We start from the raw sequence: 18,013 nt of genomic DNA on the forward strand, positions 1-18,013 counted from the left end.
GATTTTATTTGAAGTTAATTCCACCAACTCTTCAACATTAAACATAATTAAATGGTCAAGATGTAAACAAAAGTCAGAGTGCTTTGATGTGAACGTTGGAGAGTGGTGGTGATAGGAACCAGATGTCCACCTCCAAACGCTCACATAAGAGTCCCTAACAAAAACTTACTACTTCAGATTTTCCACTATTTTCCATCATCAACATTCCATATAAGCTCAGAAGACTCGTGTAGGTCCTCTGGTGGTTCTGGATGGTAAATAAAGTGTCTATATCTGTGTTGTAGTCATGGCGACGCCTGGTTCCCATCACCACCACTGTAAAGACGTCTGAACCGTTTCACACCAAACCCTCTGAATCTCTGTTTCCATCTCAAACACTGAATTATGCAGATATTTTGTCGGAAATCCTGTTTAATAAAGTAAATTTAGACCACTTATATTGGTCCATGCCCAAAGTAAGGGGCAGCTGACGTTCTCAGACTATGTAAAAGCTGAGGTTTTAACGTCACAGCGAGAAACGTATAGTGAGAAATGAAGAAATATGCATATACGAGATAAACAGCTTGATGTCCTACTGAGATTGTATTAGAAATGTACTGGCAGATTATATTATCATCATATCTCTCCATACTGAAGATCCTTCTCTAGTGTCATGTGGATCTTCTACTCCATTTAGGGCCTTTAAGCTCATTACTTAAACCATGATGCTGTGATTGGGCGGCTGCCCTGATGAAAACTACAATAAATAAAGTTGAAATCAGCTTAATGAATTTGAAATCAAACAAAAATGCCACGTTTGTTTCAAGAGTTGGCAGAAAAACAAAATCTGAAAAAATTAAAAATTTTTAAAAAAATAAAAAATTAATTTAAATAAAAAAAAAAAAACAAAAATGTTTTTTGCCTTGCCAAGTTAGCACAACTTCTGAGAACTAAAACACATGAATATGACCAGCTGCCCCTATTTATCAAGCATCTCAGCATTGGTGAAGTACTGACCACTTCCCTGTCCACACAAGCATATGTGTAAGGGGTTCTGAGGCCTGATGGGTCTGAACTTGCCTAACCAAAGCACATTAGACAGTTTGAAGCTTGGACACTATTTGGCACTTAAATACAGAAAATGTGGTTCACAAAGCTGAAATGTACTCATTACCCAGTAGGTATTGTGTATATATTGTGTTCTTCTGGCTATGTTAAATAAAAATCCACTCACTTTTAATTTGCGACAACGAGGGCTAATATATCTTCATAAAAACATACAGAAATCCCTTTGATTACATTAGGGCTGCTTTCATGGAAATAAATATGAGTGAAATTTTATCTCTGATTCGGTTTCCTTCGCAGCTAAATTGTTGGCTGATTTTTATTGGATAGTTGTTTTTTTTTTAAATATATATAAAGAAAACATTAGGCTACAAAGACAAGCGTCATAAAACTGCTATTTTTCCTAGATTGCCAACTAGAAGTGAATGCCAGCTGGTTTTGATCGTGCACCCTCTAGAAATAAAGGATGTTGCTAAGATTTCTTGGATGTCGCTGGTCTGGATTTAGGAGCTGCTTGGAATTAGAGGTTAAAAAGAAAATCCTTCAAAGACCGGCTACATTCTGCCATCAGAACGAAGAGGGAAATCCAGCATGTTTTGGTGAAATGAGGTGTCAGCGTGACTAATAAAACGCCAAAGAGGTGCAGAGCTGCACGTGGAGCGCTTTGACGACTGACAAAAACCAAACACAGATGCACAAAACACACTTGAGCTTTCTTCCAAGAGCGATACAATCAATGACTGACTTCAATAAAACCCTTCACTAAATTATTTTACACACACAGACGCAGCAGAAACTTCCTGGCTGAGTAAGGTTTCAAGCTACTTGGACAGTTTGCTACGAGGATGGGCAACACTACATCCCTGTGTCCAGCTTTTATCCAAAGAAGGTGCAACGTCATACGCGAAAGTCCAGGAGTGCTAAGGTGACCGACTGAGTCCACTTCATTTCCTTCATTTTTCCATTTAACTTCACTTCCACACTCGTTTTGTGCCCCGTTCACTTGCTGGTCTTTGGATTCTCAATCAGCAGTGAATTTTTCCTCTAAAACGTTTTTTTTTTTCCTTTCTCTTCACCATTTATTTCCATTTAACAGTGAGAGTCGTTGGCCTTAGTAATTAAAACGGGAACCGTGCTAAAATAAAAAAAATAAAAAAAAATCCTTCAGAGAAATAAATGTCGCAGTGCTCTTGTGCCTTCAGTTGCAAACCTCCTCACATCTTTCCAGCATGCACTGCCACGCTCAGAAGAAGATGACGTCCTCCTTGGCGGTCTCGTCGGGGACGGCGTATGGAGGGGTCAGATTCTGGCTCTGAGGCCGCAGCAGACTGACTGACTGGCTGGGCGGTGGCTCAGTGGGGCAGGTGTCTGCCAGGCTGGGGGGATCTGAGAGGAACAATAATGACACAGATCAGGTCGATAATCCAGGTTTATATAGCAGCCCAACAACAAATTTAAGAGGCTAAATATTCTGATAGCAGATACTGAACAAATTCATTTTACATTTATATCATATTTTAAATTTATACTCTAATCTTATCTGTTAAACAGCTTTAAAGAGTGAGATGATTCCCAAATCACACTTTGATCATTTTATTTATTAGTCCATCTGGTTCTCTGATACTTTATTAATACTTTTTGTTAGTCCACCAAACAAAAAGATCCAGCCGACAGCGTCCTGTGGGAAGCCTGCTGTGACCACTGATGAAGGACTAGAGGATGACCAACACAAACTGTGCAGCAAGAGATCAGCTATTGTCTCTGACTTTACATCTACGGGGTGGACCAACAACCCAGGTGTGTCTAATAGAGTGGACACTGAGTGGACACAGTGTTTAAAAACGCCAGCAGCACTGCTGTGTCTGACCCACCACCCAAATGATGGAGGTGGTTTAAAATGTTACATATAAAATTGTGTAATATATACCCAGATAAACAGAGAAACTCCTCCTTAAATGATATAAAGGTGACGTCTGGATACACGTCACATGTGAAGTGATGGAGTTCTGTAAGTTTAGTGATACTTTATTAATCCCACAAACGGGGAAATTCCACCTCCGCATTTAACCCATCCGTGAAGTGAAACACCACATACACACTACTGAATAGACACACACACTAGGGGGCAGTGAGCACACTTGCCCAGAGCGGTGGGCAGCCAAATCCACAGCGCCCGGGGAGCAGTTGGGGGTTAGGTGTCTTGCTCAAGGACACCTCAGTCATGTGCTGTCGGCACTGGGGATTGAACCAGCGACCTTCCGGTCACAGGGCCAGATCCCTGACCTCCAGCCCACGACTGCCCCTGCCGAAACGCATCATGTGCTATTTTTGGCCTTATTGTCGAGTGTAATGTTCTCACTCTCATGTCAAAAAGCCAAGAAATTCAGTAAAAGGATTTTTCACCTCAGACTTTAAAAACTGTGTAACCTATGCTTTACCTGTGAGCAGGGTCTGTGGAGGCTGAGGCTGCTGGTTGGGGCTGACGGAGCGGCGGACCTTCAGTGTGCCCTCGCTGTCTCTGACTGAGAGCTTCAGAGGAAGCTTAAAATCTACTGAAGCTGCCCAAACAAATTTAGTTAAGTTTAGTTCAATATCACACACATTCATGCTCCTGGTCAGAAAAAGCACAACTCACCAGATATTATATCTTTAAAAAGACCAGAATCTTAATTTCCTGTAATCTTTTAAACACGTTTGCCTTTAATTGAGTAATTTAAGAGAGAAATCTAGAAAATATACTCAAATCCTGCTCATTGAGATCTACCACAATGCAAAGTTTGGGTCCAGATGTGTAATAAGATGATTCTAGAGACTTGAAGAGCTGTACCAGATTATGGGCATCCAAACTGTGGGCTGATGAAATGCAAATTATATTTACTCTATTTAATTACAAACTAATTAGTTGATGTTCTGTTTATAAATCACACACATCCACGCCTTAAAGGGCACTAGGAATGTTTATGATATAGATTCTAATCTGGCAAAGAATGCTAGTGAAAATGCAAATGACAAAAACTCTGGTACTTCAGTGGTCAAGCTTGTCCAGAAGAATGGTCAAATTTGGCAATATTTGGGTTTCTAATCAAAGGCTACTCAGACATTAACTAAGCTGCATCCTGTCTGAGCAGAATATAGTCATCGTTATTAATTATTAAGCAGTATTACAGGGAGATTCACTCGAAAGAGGCCCCAAATATTCTGTAATAACTCTCTCTAGGACGAAGCAATCTGAACCAAACACGCAATGTGTACATGGAGCTTCAAACAAGGCGGGACGCCCCTGCGTTGGAGCGGTGAGGTAGGCGCCAGACAGCCTTAACCTCTGTTTGCAACTTCTGGGTGCGTCCTGGGTGGCAGAAAACGGAGATTACTTCTAGCATCGCATGCAATGCAATCAATTACACACACGTCAAGGTATGTAGTGCATTTCATTCGTTCTGATTGCTTCATCCTAACGGGAGTTACAAGAGAACAATCGGGGCCTCTTTTGAGTGAATCTCCCTGTAGACGCCAGCCAAAGGATGCCTTGGTTTGAACGTCACAGCAAAGTTTTGGGAAAAAAATTGGAATATTTCACATTTTCACCTTTATTCACACGATACCTGGTGCATCACAGCTTTTACAGGTGAACTCTGCAGGGCTGTAGACCTCCAGAAGCAGGCGTCTATGAATTATGACTAACCTGAGCTGTCCGTGCGGTGCGAGCTTTTGCCCTTGCTGCTCTTGTCCTTGCACTTCATGGTGGCGAGTTTGGTGGGGATTTGCTGCTGGACGACTCCTTGTTTGTGGTGCTGGTTGGTGGTGCTGATGAGGTGGATGGGCACCTCGGTCTTCATGGGCAGGGGTGTGCTGCTCTCTCTGCGGGGGTGAACCTCCGGCCTCTCCAGGTAATCGGCAGGGGCCAATGATAGGCTGGAGCGGACCGGCAGCCGGGGCTGAACACTCGAGTCTCCGCCGGCGTTACCCAGCAGGAGCTCTCCGTTAAAACTGGAGGAGCCTGGGAGCTGGAAAGAAAAGATTTGTATTGTTAGTGTTGCATACGACAAACTTAGCATTTCACTAATTTCAGTTTTTGCACTATTACTCACTAATATCTCTCCATAACCAGACCTGTCCTGTAAATCAATTTTTCTCTCTCCCTCCCTCTATTTGAGCCCCTGAGTGACGTCTGTCTAAGTCGCCACATGGGAGCCACCAGAGCTGCACCTCTGTTGGCTCACCTGCACCGTTTTGACCACCATGGAGCTTCATGCTGTACAAAGCTGTGCAAACCTCCCCCTCATGAACCGACCCTACTGCTGCTGCATTAACTCAAACTATCTAATTACCCATGGCTCAGACTGTTTTCCCTGTTTTGTATTCTAATATTTCATTCCAACGCCGTTTGCTGTCCGGTGTTGACTAGAGGAGGATGGGTTCCTCCTTTTGAGTCGTGATTCCTCTCAAGGTTTCTTCCTCTTGGTCTTAGGGAGTTTTTCCTTGCCGTTTTTCTGTAAAGCTGCTTTACAGCTCCTCTTGTAAAATGTGCTATATAAATAAACTTTGACAGTTGTCGTTGCATGCTGAATGTGAAACCTTCAAGAAGCTCCAAATCCAACTAATTTAGACTTTGCAGTTTTGGCAAAAATAAGAAAAATAAGAACAATCTGAATCAGCTTGTTGTTCAAAATATTGAGTGTTCACAACTTGACCAATAAAACATGACTGTATTAAAAATGTTTTGAAAAGCTAAACGTCAACAAGATTTTGGGGCATGTATGGAAAAGACAGCAACATAATTGAGTTACTACTATACAGTCCTTCACTGAAATCCTTGTGGAAACTCTGCAGGTCCAGCTGAGACAACATTAAGGCAGCTGTTATATAACTGTACGGTCAGAATATCAGCACCGCAATTATTTTGCTACACACTGCAGCTGATACACTTCACAGCCTATTAAAACAGACAATCCATAAAGATTAGCCTGTATTACTCCCAAACGCCCAAGGAAATTCTGGAGCTGTGATTGGTCAGGATGATCACAGTGCACAGTAAAAAGAGAACAAACCAACCAACCAATGCAAACAAACAGAAAAAAAAACCCCACTGTCTTGATAACGGCCAACAAACAATATATTCACGTTTTCTATTTACTTACTTTTTCTTACTCTCCCTTCGTTTTATATTAAGTACTATACTAATACTACACTGTTATACTATATTTTTCTTTTGCTATTTACATTTGTTTTCCTTTATGCTATTTAGAATAGAATTTACAACCGTTTGTCTCTGGTCTGCACACTGTGGAATTAGACCTCTGCATTTAACCCAGCTGTGCGGTGAAACACCCACAGACATACACACTAGTGAGCACACACACTAGGGGGCAGTGAGCACACTCGCCCAGAGCAGTGGGCAGCCCAATCCACGGTGCCTGGAGAGCAATTGGGGGTTAGGTGTCTTGCTCAAGCCACTTCAGTCAAGGACGGTCAGCCGAGGGGATCGAACCGGCAACCTTCCGTTCACAGCGAACCTCCAGCCCACGACTGCCCCCAGTCTTATTTTTCCTGTTGAACTTTATAGTGAAGCACTGTGAGCTTCATTTTATGTATAAAAATGCAACATAAATGAAGAAGATAATAATAATAATAATAATAATAATAAATAGAAAATTGCATTTCATGAAGGAGCAGTTATTACAATGTCCCAGGTGACCTAAAGTGTTGCTAGGCAGTTGCTATGGTGCCCCATGCCATTGCTAAATTACTGCCAGGCAGTTGCCATGGTGTACGGATGTGTTTTTAGTTTTTCGTAGGAAGTAACCAAGTGGTAGGCTTTGTGACGTTTAAGATGAAGGGGAGTCTATGGGATGAACGAGGGATGAAAAAATGACAAATGGAGGAGTGCAGGTCAGTATGGCTGTGGATTAGAGCTTGGGGCCCTGCCCCGAGTGCATACTTGTAGTTAAGGTGGCGTCCGGTAAAAAGAAAGATTAGGGCTTTGTTGGCGGCGAAAATGAATGGGACTCTATGAGAGGAACAAGGGATGAGAAAACGACACAGAGGAGTGTAGATTAGAGTTCATGGATCTGCCTTGAGTGAGAACATGCGGTTTGGTGTCTGTTGGGCAAAGGAAACAGTGGAGTTTGAGTAGTGGCGAAAATGAAGGAGTCTATGGGAGAAATGAGAGATGGGAAAAAGCAACAAACTATATTTCTGTACAAAGTCATAAAAGAGGCGTGGCCTGCTCAGACTCAGCTGAGCTGCTGGAAAAGAAACGTCACTGAAGAGGCTAAAACAGAAGCATGTGTGCGCTGGAGTGATGAAAGGGGTTTCCGCGGCTGGCTGTGTTTAAAAGACTTTCAGATTTCTCTTTGAACGCGGATCCTCAGAGCGGCCGGCGTGTTTGAACACAGCAGGCAGGAAATGTGGAGAAAAAAAACCAAACACAGGGGTCTTTACCAGATCAACTCCGATTAAAAACACGCCCTGCTTTCTGCCACGTGGAGCTCACTGGAATACAAACCAACTCAGCCCTGATTAGACAACATCAGAGTCAACTAGAACGTATCTAAACCGCTTAAACAACAAACTCATTTACTCAGATTTGAGAGGAAGAGCTGCTCTGATATTACGATTAATTGTTGCATTGTGATTTTCTTTGATGTTGTTGCAATATTTTAAATTGTTACTGTTGATATGAGTCATCAAACAAGCAAGTAATCTGATTAACTGTGAAATCTGAGTTCTGTCTATTTCTAAGGCCAAACAATCAAAATGGACTTAACAATAGTGAATCGTGCAAAGCCTTTATTGGAAAAAGATAAACGGGAAATAACTTAATAAATAAAAATTATAAAGCAAATTATTTATAATCACCACTTTTTTTCTATAATTTACAAACTTCCCTTTGTGGCAAATTTGGAATTAAAATTTATTGATGGTCCAAAATGACTTATTAGATTAAGTTCCATGACGAATGTGTTTGTTTCTTCTTCTCCTGGGGTGATAACCCTTGGCGTTCTGATCCTCGGTTGCTGAAACTGGCTTTTGGAACTTGGAACGTTACCTCACTGGCGGGGAAGGAGCCTGAGTTGGTGCGCGAGGTTGAGAGATACCGGCTAGATATAGTCGGGCTCACCTCAACACACAGCTTGGGCTCTAGGTCCAATCTCCTTGAGAGGGGGTGGACTTTATTCTTATCTGGAGTTGCCCATGGTGAGAGGCGGCGGGCAGGTGTGGGCTCTCTCATAGCCCCTCTACTCGGCACCTGTATGTTGGGGTTTTCTCCGGTGGACAAGAGGGTAGCTTCCCTACGCCTTCGGGTTGGGGAACGGGTCCTGACTGTTGTCTCAGAGTATTCAGCCTTCTTAAGAGTCCTTGGGAGGGGTGCTTGAAAGTGCTCCTCCTGGAGACTGTACTGTTCTACTGGGGGACTTCAATGCTCACGTGGGCAATGACAGTGAGACCTGGAGGGGTGTGATTGGGAGGAATGGCCTCTCTGATCTGAACCCGAGTGGTGTTCAGTTTTTGGACTTCTGTGCAAACCACAGTTTGTCCATCACGAACACCATGTTCGAACACAAGAATGTCCATAAGTGCACATGGCACCAGGACACCCTAGGCCGCAGGTCAATGATTGACTTTGTAGTCGTGTCATCGGACTTGCAGCCATGTGTTTTGGACACTCGGGTAAAGAGAGGAGCTGAGCTGTCAACTGATCACCAGCTGGTGGTGAGTTGGACCAGGTGGTGGGGGAAGATGCCGGTCAGACCAAGCAAGCCAAAACGTATAGTGAGGGTTCACTGGGAACGTCTGGCAGAAGAACCTGTCAGATTGATCTTCAACACACACCTCTGTCAGAACTTTGACCAGATATTGGGGGAGGTGAGGGACATTGACTCAGAATGGGCCACGTTCCGCTCCTCCATTGTTGAAGCGGCTGACTGTAGCTGTGGTCGCAAGGTAGTTGGTGCCTGTCGTAGCGGTAATCCTCGAACTCTGTGGTGGACACCCCAGGTGAGAGACGCCGTCAAGCTGAAGAACAGGCCAAGTGATCTGCGGCTTCAGTCGTCGCCAAGGCAAAAACCCAGGTGTGGGAGGAGTTTGGTGAGACCTTGCAAAGTGACCAAGTCAGCTTCCGAAAAGATTCTGGCAAACCGTCAGGCGACTCAGAAGGGGAAAGCAGTGTGCCACTAGCCCTGTATACAGTGGAGATGGTGTGCTGCTGACTTCGACTGGAGACGTCATTGGGCGGTGGAAGGAATACTTTGAGGACCTTCTCAATCCCACCGACACATTCTCCAGTGAGGAGGCAGAGTCTGGGGACACGGGAAAAGGCTTGCCAGCTGTGGAGCTTCTACTGGATGCATCAGCGGGGTCCCCAGGGGGGGAAAAAAAACTTCAAAGTAGGGCCATCCTCCACTCGGCCTCAGGGCAGAACTGCCTTTACAGAGCTCAGCAGCTTCCACACAGACTCTGTATTGTTCCTCTCTCTGAACTGAGTTATGATAAAGAGTATGTGGTTTCCAGAAGATAAAAGGGAGGGGGGAGAGAGAAGAGCGAGGGGTGGGGGGGGGGGGGGGTGGGGGGAGAAGCGAGAGAGAGAGAGAGAGAGAGAGAGAGAGAGAGAGAGAGAGAGAGAGAGAGAGAGAGAGAGAGAGAGAGAGAGAGAGAGAGAGAGAGAGAGAGAAAAGACTTTGTGTATAAGAGAATCAAAAGACAAGGGGGGGGGGCAAGAGAGTGAGAGAGAGACAGAGAGGGAGCGAGCGAGCGAGCGAATTAATGAAAAAAGGGAGAATCGGAACAGAGAGAAAAAAGAGCGAATAAGAGAAAAGAAAGAACAGTCAGAAAATAAGAGAAGAGAGAATCAGAAGGGAAGAAGAAAGAAAAAGAAGCATAAAGAAAATAAGAAAAGAGAGAAAGCAGAAAGAGAAGGTGAGAAAGAGAGGCAATAAAAGAAAAGCAAGGGCAGGGAGAGAAGAGAAATAAAGAAGGGATGAAAGAGTAAAAGTGAAAGAGCAGGAAGAGATAGAAAGGAGAAGAGAGAGTAAGAAAGAGCGAAAAAGAGAAGGAGGAAAAAAGGAGAAGGAAGAGAAAGAAAGTAAACGATGAGCTGATGCAGTGGCAGTGCAGTGGCGGTGCAGTGAGGACTGTGTGGAAGGTACATCACGCAGTGCAGATGTTCGGTTCTGCCCTAAAATTTCTACAAACATGTATTTTAGCCCTTCGGTCAAAAGCGCAGGCCGGGTTCCCTCTGAATACCTGCCTCTTAAATCACTCTTAAACACCTGTTCAGGGGTTTTTCCCATCCTGCACAAACACGAGCAGCAGAACACAAACCCAGCTCAACACACTCATCACCACATTCCTCAGAAAATAAATCAGTCGGCGTTAGGACAGCGTGACGAGAGGACGAGTGTAATCACACAGCTCAGAAAAATAAACCCAGCAAAAGCAAAAAATACCAAAGGTACTCAAAATAATATATAATCATGACTGAGAGGGAGAAAGACAGAAAGAAAGGAGGAGACGTTATGTTATGAGTTTACGAGGAGTCGGGATGTGGCTGTTCTCAGAGAGGATGTGAGTAAGCGGCTGTTACTCAGGTCAAACACTTCCACACCCTGAAGGCTCATTTATTCTCCCTTTGCGCACGAAAATAAACACGACTGTTTCCAACATTGTAACAGTCAAAGTCATACTTCCATATAGCCTTTGCACTGTACACCACAGTACTGCACTGCACTGTACCACAGTCTACTGCACTGTACTTACCCAGACTGTACCACAGTCTATTGCTCTGTACTACACTAAATCAGACTGTACTACAGTCTACTGCACTGACCCAGACTGCACCACAGTCTATTGCACTGTATTGCGCAGACCCAGACTGTACCACAGGCTACTGCACTATACCGGATTGCACTACTGCACTGTACGGCACTGACCCAGACTGTATCACTGTCAACTGCACTGTACTGCTGTGACCCAGACTGTACCACAGTCTACTGCACTGTACCTGACTGAACTACAGTCTACTGCACTAAACCTGACTAAACTACAGTCTACTGCACTGTACCACAGTCTACTGCATTGTCCTGCACTGACCCGGACTGTACCAGAGTCTACAGCACTTTACTGCACTGATCTAGACTGTACCACAGTATACTGCACGGTACAGCACAGACCCAGATTGTGTCATAGTCTACTGCACTGTACCAGACTGTATTACAGTCTACTGCACTGTAATACACTAAATCAGACTGTACTACAGTCTACTGCACTGACCCAGACTGCACCACAGTCTATTGCACTGTACTGCGTAGACCCAGACTGTACCACAGGCTACTGCACTATACTGGACTGCACTATTGCACTGTACGGCACTGACCCAGACTGTATCACTGTCAACTACACTGTACTGCTGTGACACGGACTGAACTACAGTCTACTGCACTCTACCTGACTGAACTACAGTCTACTGCACTGTACCAGTCTACTGCACTGTACTGCTCTATACCAGGCTGTTGTTGCTCTGTACTGCACTGCACTCCACTGTACTGTGATAAACAGTGCTAACAGACCTGCACTGGATCCAATTTACATTTAAACAGCACAATAATGACCAGTACGCTGCCCAGTGTTAACAAAAAACAAAACAAGAAGTCACCAAAGCATTCATAAACAACTGTTGGTTGTTTACTCATGTTTACTAAACGATGTTGTTAGCAATGCCAATGTTTCTGAACTAAATGTTGCACAAGCGTACAGTTCTTTCACAATTCTCTTGAAAGAGTGAACCAATCACACTGCTGGGTGTGAACTCGCGCTCACAGTGAGGCGGAAAGATTACACGGAAGCTCTGATAAAGCTTGAACATGCCCAGACAAGCCTGCACTGCACCGTATACAAACAATATGAAACTATAGCCAAACAGAGGCCCATTCACACCTGTAGATCTCTACAGTGCCCAAATACCAACACTGACAAACTCCCACAGGATCATCCTGGGCTTAAACGGAGATTTACACCCGTACAGTTTAGCTGCAACATGTTTATGTTAGAGCTACTTTTACACCGATCAGGCAGAACACAAGCACCTCCCTGTTTCTGCGCTCACTGTCCACTTTATCAGCTCCACTTACTGTATAGCTGCACTCTGTAGTTCTACAGTTACAGACTGTAGTCCATCTGTTTCTCTGATACTCTGTTACCCTGTTCTTCAGTGGTCAGGACCCCCATGGACCCTCACAGAGCAGGTACTATTTGTATTCTCAGTACTGCAGTCACACTGACGTGGTGGTGGTGTGTTAGTGTGTGTTGTGCTGGTGTGAGTGGATCAGACACAGCAGTCCTTCTGCAGTTTTTAAACACTGTGTCCACTCACTGTCCTCTCTATTAGACACTCCTACCTTGCCAGTCCACCTTGTAGATGTAAAGTCAGAGACGACAGCTCATCTGCTGCTGCTCAGTTTGTGTTGGTCATCCTCTAGTCCTTCATCAGTGGTCACTGGACGCTGTTGGCTGGATATTTTTGGTTGGTGGACTGTTCTCAGTCCAGCAGAGACACTGAGGTGTTTAAAAACTCCAGCAGCACTGCTGTGTCTGATCCACTCAGACCAGCCCAACACACACCAACACACCACCACCACGTCAGTGTCACTGCAGTACTGAGAATACAAATAGTACCTGCTCTGTGAGGGTCCATGGGGGTCCTGACCACTGAAGAACAGGGTAACAGAGTATCAGAGAAACAGATGGACTACAGTCTGTAACTGTAGAACTACAGAGAGCAGCTATACAGTAAGTGGAGCTGATAAAGTGGACAGTGAGCGCAGAAACAAGGAGGTGGTCAGAATGTTACGCCTGATCGGTGCAGAGTCACTGATTAATAATTAGTAAGTCAACCTGAAGTCAAACTAAGCTTCTTTACTTTTTCATATTATACACTATTATTTCATATCATCTAACAACCTTTACAACATGCAAATCTTGCTTTCCTGTAATCTTCCATCGAAATGTAATAACTTCTGCCCCACCTCTAAAATGTCTTCTGATTTTTGATATCATAAAGCACCAGCGTTCAAATAATGTCATGATTCACATTTACAGTACAAGAAGAGTATTTCTGATTAATATCACAGCTCACTGTGTTTGTTGATAATATTACCAGCTCAGAAACTGTTTGATTTGAGCTTCAATCCACAACACCCTTCAGAAATCCATCCCCATTACATTAAAGTCCTCATACTAATTCAGTAAATCCACACCCAGAGGGCCATTAGACAGATGAATGGATTCCAAGGAATGAGCACAACAAGATCTGAAAGCCAAGCCCTGTCAGATATTTCACATATAAGCCTGCAGGCTAATATCAATCAGCTGCATGTTGTAACACCAGAGGTGTGCAGCAACCAAATGCATTTACTCAGTTCCACGTTCTTCAAATGACACTTATTTCTACTCAAGTATGATCACCACGGCTCCTGAGTCGCGCTCGGTCATTAGGAGATCGTGAGTTTGATCCCTGGTGATGAGCCAGCTGTCTGAAGCCAGGAGTCTAAAAGAACACAACTGGCCTCACTCCCTCACTCTCTCTAGGTAGGTAGGTATGTAGGCAGTTCAAAATGATGGGGTGGCCGGTTTCACAGGTCTCAGAGGAAGCCCCTGTTAGCCCTCACCCTCCTACCGTTGGTAGTATTGTGTGATTGGGTGAGTCCTAACTAGCAGGTGGAATTGGAAACTACTAAACTGGGGAGATAATTGGGTAAGAATAAAAAAAATAAAAAATAAAAAAAAATACGTTCACCACTAGCAAATGTACTTTTTCCCCCAGTTCGATTTTGGTGCTTCACATTTAGTTCCTAATTCTTGTTTTTGTGTATTAATATTCTGTTTACAGCATCTCTACTGCTTTGACGTGATTCAGCCACATCGCCCCACTGCTGCGCTCCCTTCGCTGGCTTCCTGAAGCTGCATGCATTAGATTTAAAATCACGATGCCTGCAAAGCCAAACATGGACCAGCCCCTCCCACCCTGATGACAATGGTCAAAACTTGAACTGCACCAAAAGCCCTTCGAGCTTCGAGTGCAGCTCGGCTTGACCCGCCATCCTTCAAGACGCGTGGAAGACGAGCGTCGAGAATGTTCTCCGTCCTGGCACCCAGGTGGTGGAATGAACTCCTCCCACTGGCTGTCCAAACAGCAGAGTCTCTCAGACTGAAGACCGTCTCTATACAGCACTTAAAAGAGCTTGAGTTGAGTTTTCGCTGTAATGAATTGCACTGCACTGCGTTTAATCCTGTTCTTTTTCTCTGTGTCCACAGGGGCTTATATTTCTAGCAGTATCTGAGCTCAGGACCGGCTTTCCCTCTAATCTATTGGTAACTAGCAAAGATACTTTCTCTAGACAGACAAAGCACTTTTTGTAAGTCGCTCTGGATAAAAGCGTCTGCTGAACCCTGTAAATGTAAATGAGGGTGCATAGCTCTAACTTTGGAGCCGCAGAATTTAGTTTTTTGCTAAAATAATCCAAAAATGAGAGCAAGACGACAGTCTTTGGTTCCTGTGCTTATAGACGCTGGACGAATTTCATGAGCTGCTATTTCTGTCTTCAAATCTTCAAATTGTTAAACAGTGTCTCAGACTGTGAGGGAGCTTTTAGAGGTGGATGTCTGGTTCCTATCACCACCACTTTGAACAATTCTGCCACGGTAAGTTTCTCTAGAATGAAGCATTTCACACCAAACCGCTCTGAATGACTCAAATGTAAACAGGAATTTCTCCTTAACTAAAACGACACATAGCGTAGCTTTAAGGCACCAAGCGGAACGACAGGCTGGAGTGACTCCAGAGTCGCCTCTCTGGCCAGTCTAATGCAATAGAGGGCAGACATTAAGACATCCTGGCCTGGAGGTCATGAATGGGGTATCTGTGTTTGTATGCTCTTATGCACAGTGACTGTGCCAGGCCAGGGGTCAGCAAATCAGTGCGTGACACCTGGCCCAGAGCAGAGCAAATGGGGATTTCCACAGATAAAATGCAGAAAACTGAGTTATACTAAATTCCAGAACAGTCAAGACTGTGACCTCTCCAAGAAAGCTAAAGCCTTACTAGAGCTGCATGGTTTCTACACTCACTGTCCATTTTATCAGCTCCACTTACTGTATAGCTGGTGGGTTCTCAGCACTGCAGTGACACTGACGTGGTGGTGGTGTGTTAGTGCGTGTTGTGCTGGTCTGAGTGGATCAGACACAGCAGTGCTACTGGAGTTTTTAAACACCTCAGTGTCTCTGCTGGACCGAGAATAGTCCACCAACCAAAAATATCCAGACAACAGTGTCCTGTGGGCAGCGTCCTGTGACCACTGATGAAGGATTAGAGGATGACCAACACAAACTGTGCAGCAGCAGATGAGCTGTCGTCTCTGACTTTACATCAACAAGGTGGAAGGATAAGGTAGGAGTGACTAATAGAGTGGACAGTGAGTGGACACAGTGTTTAAAAACTCCAGCAGCACTGCTGTGTCTGATCCACTCGCACCAGCGCAACACACACTAACACACCACCACCACCACATCAGTGTCACTGCAGTGCTGTGAATGACTCACCACCCAAATAGTACCTGCTCTGTGAGGGTCCATGGGGGTCCTGACCACTGAAGAACAGGGTAACAGAGTATCAGAGAAACAGATGGACTACAGTCTGTAACTGTAGAACTACAGAGTGCAGCTATACAGTAAGTGGAGCTGATAAAGTGGACAGTGAGCGTAGAAACAAGGAGGTGGTCATGATGTTATATTTGTATATTTCTGCCTTATCCACACTGCAAAGTGCAACCATGTGATAATTTCACAGTTGCACTGCGTCTTCCTGTCCTTTCTGATTCTGAAAAGCATAAAGCCCAGTGTAACATCACACGGCACCGCAGCTTTATCTCGGCTTGGCCGTTACAGGATGTGTCCCCATCTGTGGCTTTGTATTTGTATCTGTTTACACAGAGACTGGCTCCTCTGTGTGGGCGGCTCTGTACATGGTTTGCTCTAACTGCGCTCAAATAACGCTGCTGAGGCGTCTCTTCCCCTGCAGCAGCCTATCTGCTATCTCCCATCTCCCATCGGCAAACAGCGCGCAGGCCCGGAGCGGGAAACGGAGGAGCTCTTTAATCCGGACACAGTGGGGTATTGTTCAGGCCGGGCCTACAGTTACAGTACAGGAAGCGATGAAAGAGGGATCAGCAGAAAACATCTCACCTGGCTAGTGAGGAAGGGTGGAGAGGCAGAGGCTGTTTCTAACTAATTTCAACTCCGTACTGATAAGAAAGATAGAATTAATGTAAGGAAATGTAAGACTGCAAGGCTGATTTGTCTCTCTCTCTTCCGAGCATCTCTCATTTGCCATCTTCTATCCAACCGAGGATCAGAACTGAGCAACTGGGTGCAGCCTATCAGAGTAAAGTGGGCGGGGTTTATAATAAGGACACATACTCAACTGGCTGGGCTATTTTTCTTTTGAACAGCTAAGAAGTTATAAAAATGTAATTACTGAAAAGGAATTTAGCTACACCTATAAATATCCAAAATAACTCAATTATATAAAATCAATACGGCTGCAAATGCATTTATAAAATGACACAAATGTGTGGAGATTCACTCGAAAAAGGCTCCGTATATTCTGTTGTAACTCCCGTTAGGACGAAGCAATCCGAATAAAAAAAAAAAATCCGCTACACACCTTGACGTGTGTGTGATCGACTGCATCATATGCAATGCAGGAAGTGATCTCTGTTGTCTGGCAGACACATGAAGGGTCCAGCGACACGCTCATCACGTTGCACTTTAGAGAGACCTACTAGAGAGAGTTACTACAGAATATACGGGGCCTCTTTCGAGTGAATCTCCCTGTATAATGCTAGCACTGAACAATTCGGTAAATTAACAATTTGGTGATGAGACGTAGGCACGGCCTACTGGGACAAGACACTGGAGTCGTCCTAGGACCTGCTGGAGGGATTACAGCTCCAAGTTGGCCTGGGAGTGGCTTGGGGCTCTCAGCAACGAGCTGGAGGAAGCTGTGTGGGTCAGGGTCGTCTGGGATTCTCAGCTCTCCCAATAGCGACCCTATCTGGACTAAGCAGTAAATGATGACGATGATACGTCAAACAGATATATATAAAAATAAAAATGTATATAAAACAATTTATTAATAATTTATATTAAGTAATAATACATTAATATATAATCCCAACATTTTAAAAAGCCCATACGATAGAGAACCAAGTTCTTTCTTTCGTTCCCACAAAGAGGAGGACATGGTTCGCAGTCAGCGTTGAAGTTTCAAAACGTCCCACTCACTTCCCAGTCCATACAGCCGTTAGCCTACGTAGCTACTGATAACTTGGATACTTTAACAGACTAATGCTTATACACTCACCACTTTATTAGGTGTTCAGTTGCTTGTTAACACAAATAGCTGATCAGCCAATCATACGGCCACAACTCACTGCATTTAGGCATGTAGAGGTAGTCAAGACAACCTGCTGAAGTGCAGGCCGAGCATCAGAACGGGGGAGAAAGGGGATTTAAGGGGCTTTGAACGTGACGTGGTTGTTGGTGCCAGACGGGCTGGTCTGAGTATTTCAGAAACTGCTGATCTGCTGGGATTTTCACGCTCAACCATCTCTAGGGTTTACAGAGAACGGTCCGAAAAAGAGGAAATATCCAGTGAGCGGTCAGTTGTGTGGACGAAAATGCCTTGTTGATGTGAGAGGTCAGAGGAGAATGGGCAGACTGGTTCCAGATGATAGAAAGGCAGCAGGAACTCAAATAACCAACCAAAATCTCTGAGGAACGTTTCCAACACCTTGTTGAAAGTGTGGCACGAAGAATTAAGGCAGTTCTGAAGGGAAAAGGGGGTCCAGCCTTTTACTAGCAAAGTAAACGAGCAACCTAGTGGCCGGTGAGTGTATGATTGCCAGCTTAGCTAACC

The 18,013-nt window shown here is 44.5% G+C and overlaps 1 protein-coding gene across 1 annotated transcript in view; it reads right to left on the reverse strand.

Annotated features, from left to right (window-relative positions):
• Window positions 1-857: 857 nt before the first annotated feature.
• Window positions 858-18,013, reverse strand: part of LOC108430246 (rho guanine nucleotide exchange factor 18) — an 80,330-nt gene continuing 63,174 nt past the window's right edge. Inside the window, exons 29-31 of the mRNA XM_037545549.1 lie at window positions 4,727-5,048; window positions 3,483-3,602; window positions 858-2,430 (exon numbers count right to left, since the gene is read on the reverse strand). Of these exons, the coding sequence (XP_037401446.1) occupies window positions 2,288-2,430; window positions 3,483-3,602; window positions 4,727-5,048 (585 nt within the window). The 3' untranslated portion in view covers window positions 858-2,287. The remainder of the gene's footprint in view (window positions 2,431-3,482; window positions 3,603-4,726; window positions 5,049-18,013) is intronic.

This window comes from Pygocentrus nattereri, chromosome 15 (genome assembly GCF_015220715.1).
Source record: "Pygocentrus nattereri isolate fPygNat1 chromosome 15, fPygNat1.pri, whole genome shotgun sequence".
In the NCBI taxonomy this organism is placed as follows: domain Eukaryota; kingdom Metazoa; phylum Chordata; class Actinopteri; order Characiformes; family Serrasalmidae; genus Pygocentrus; species Pygocentrus nattereri.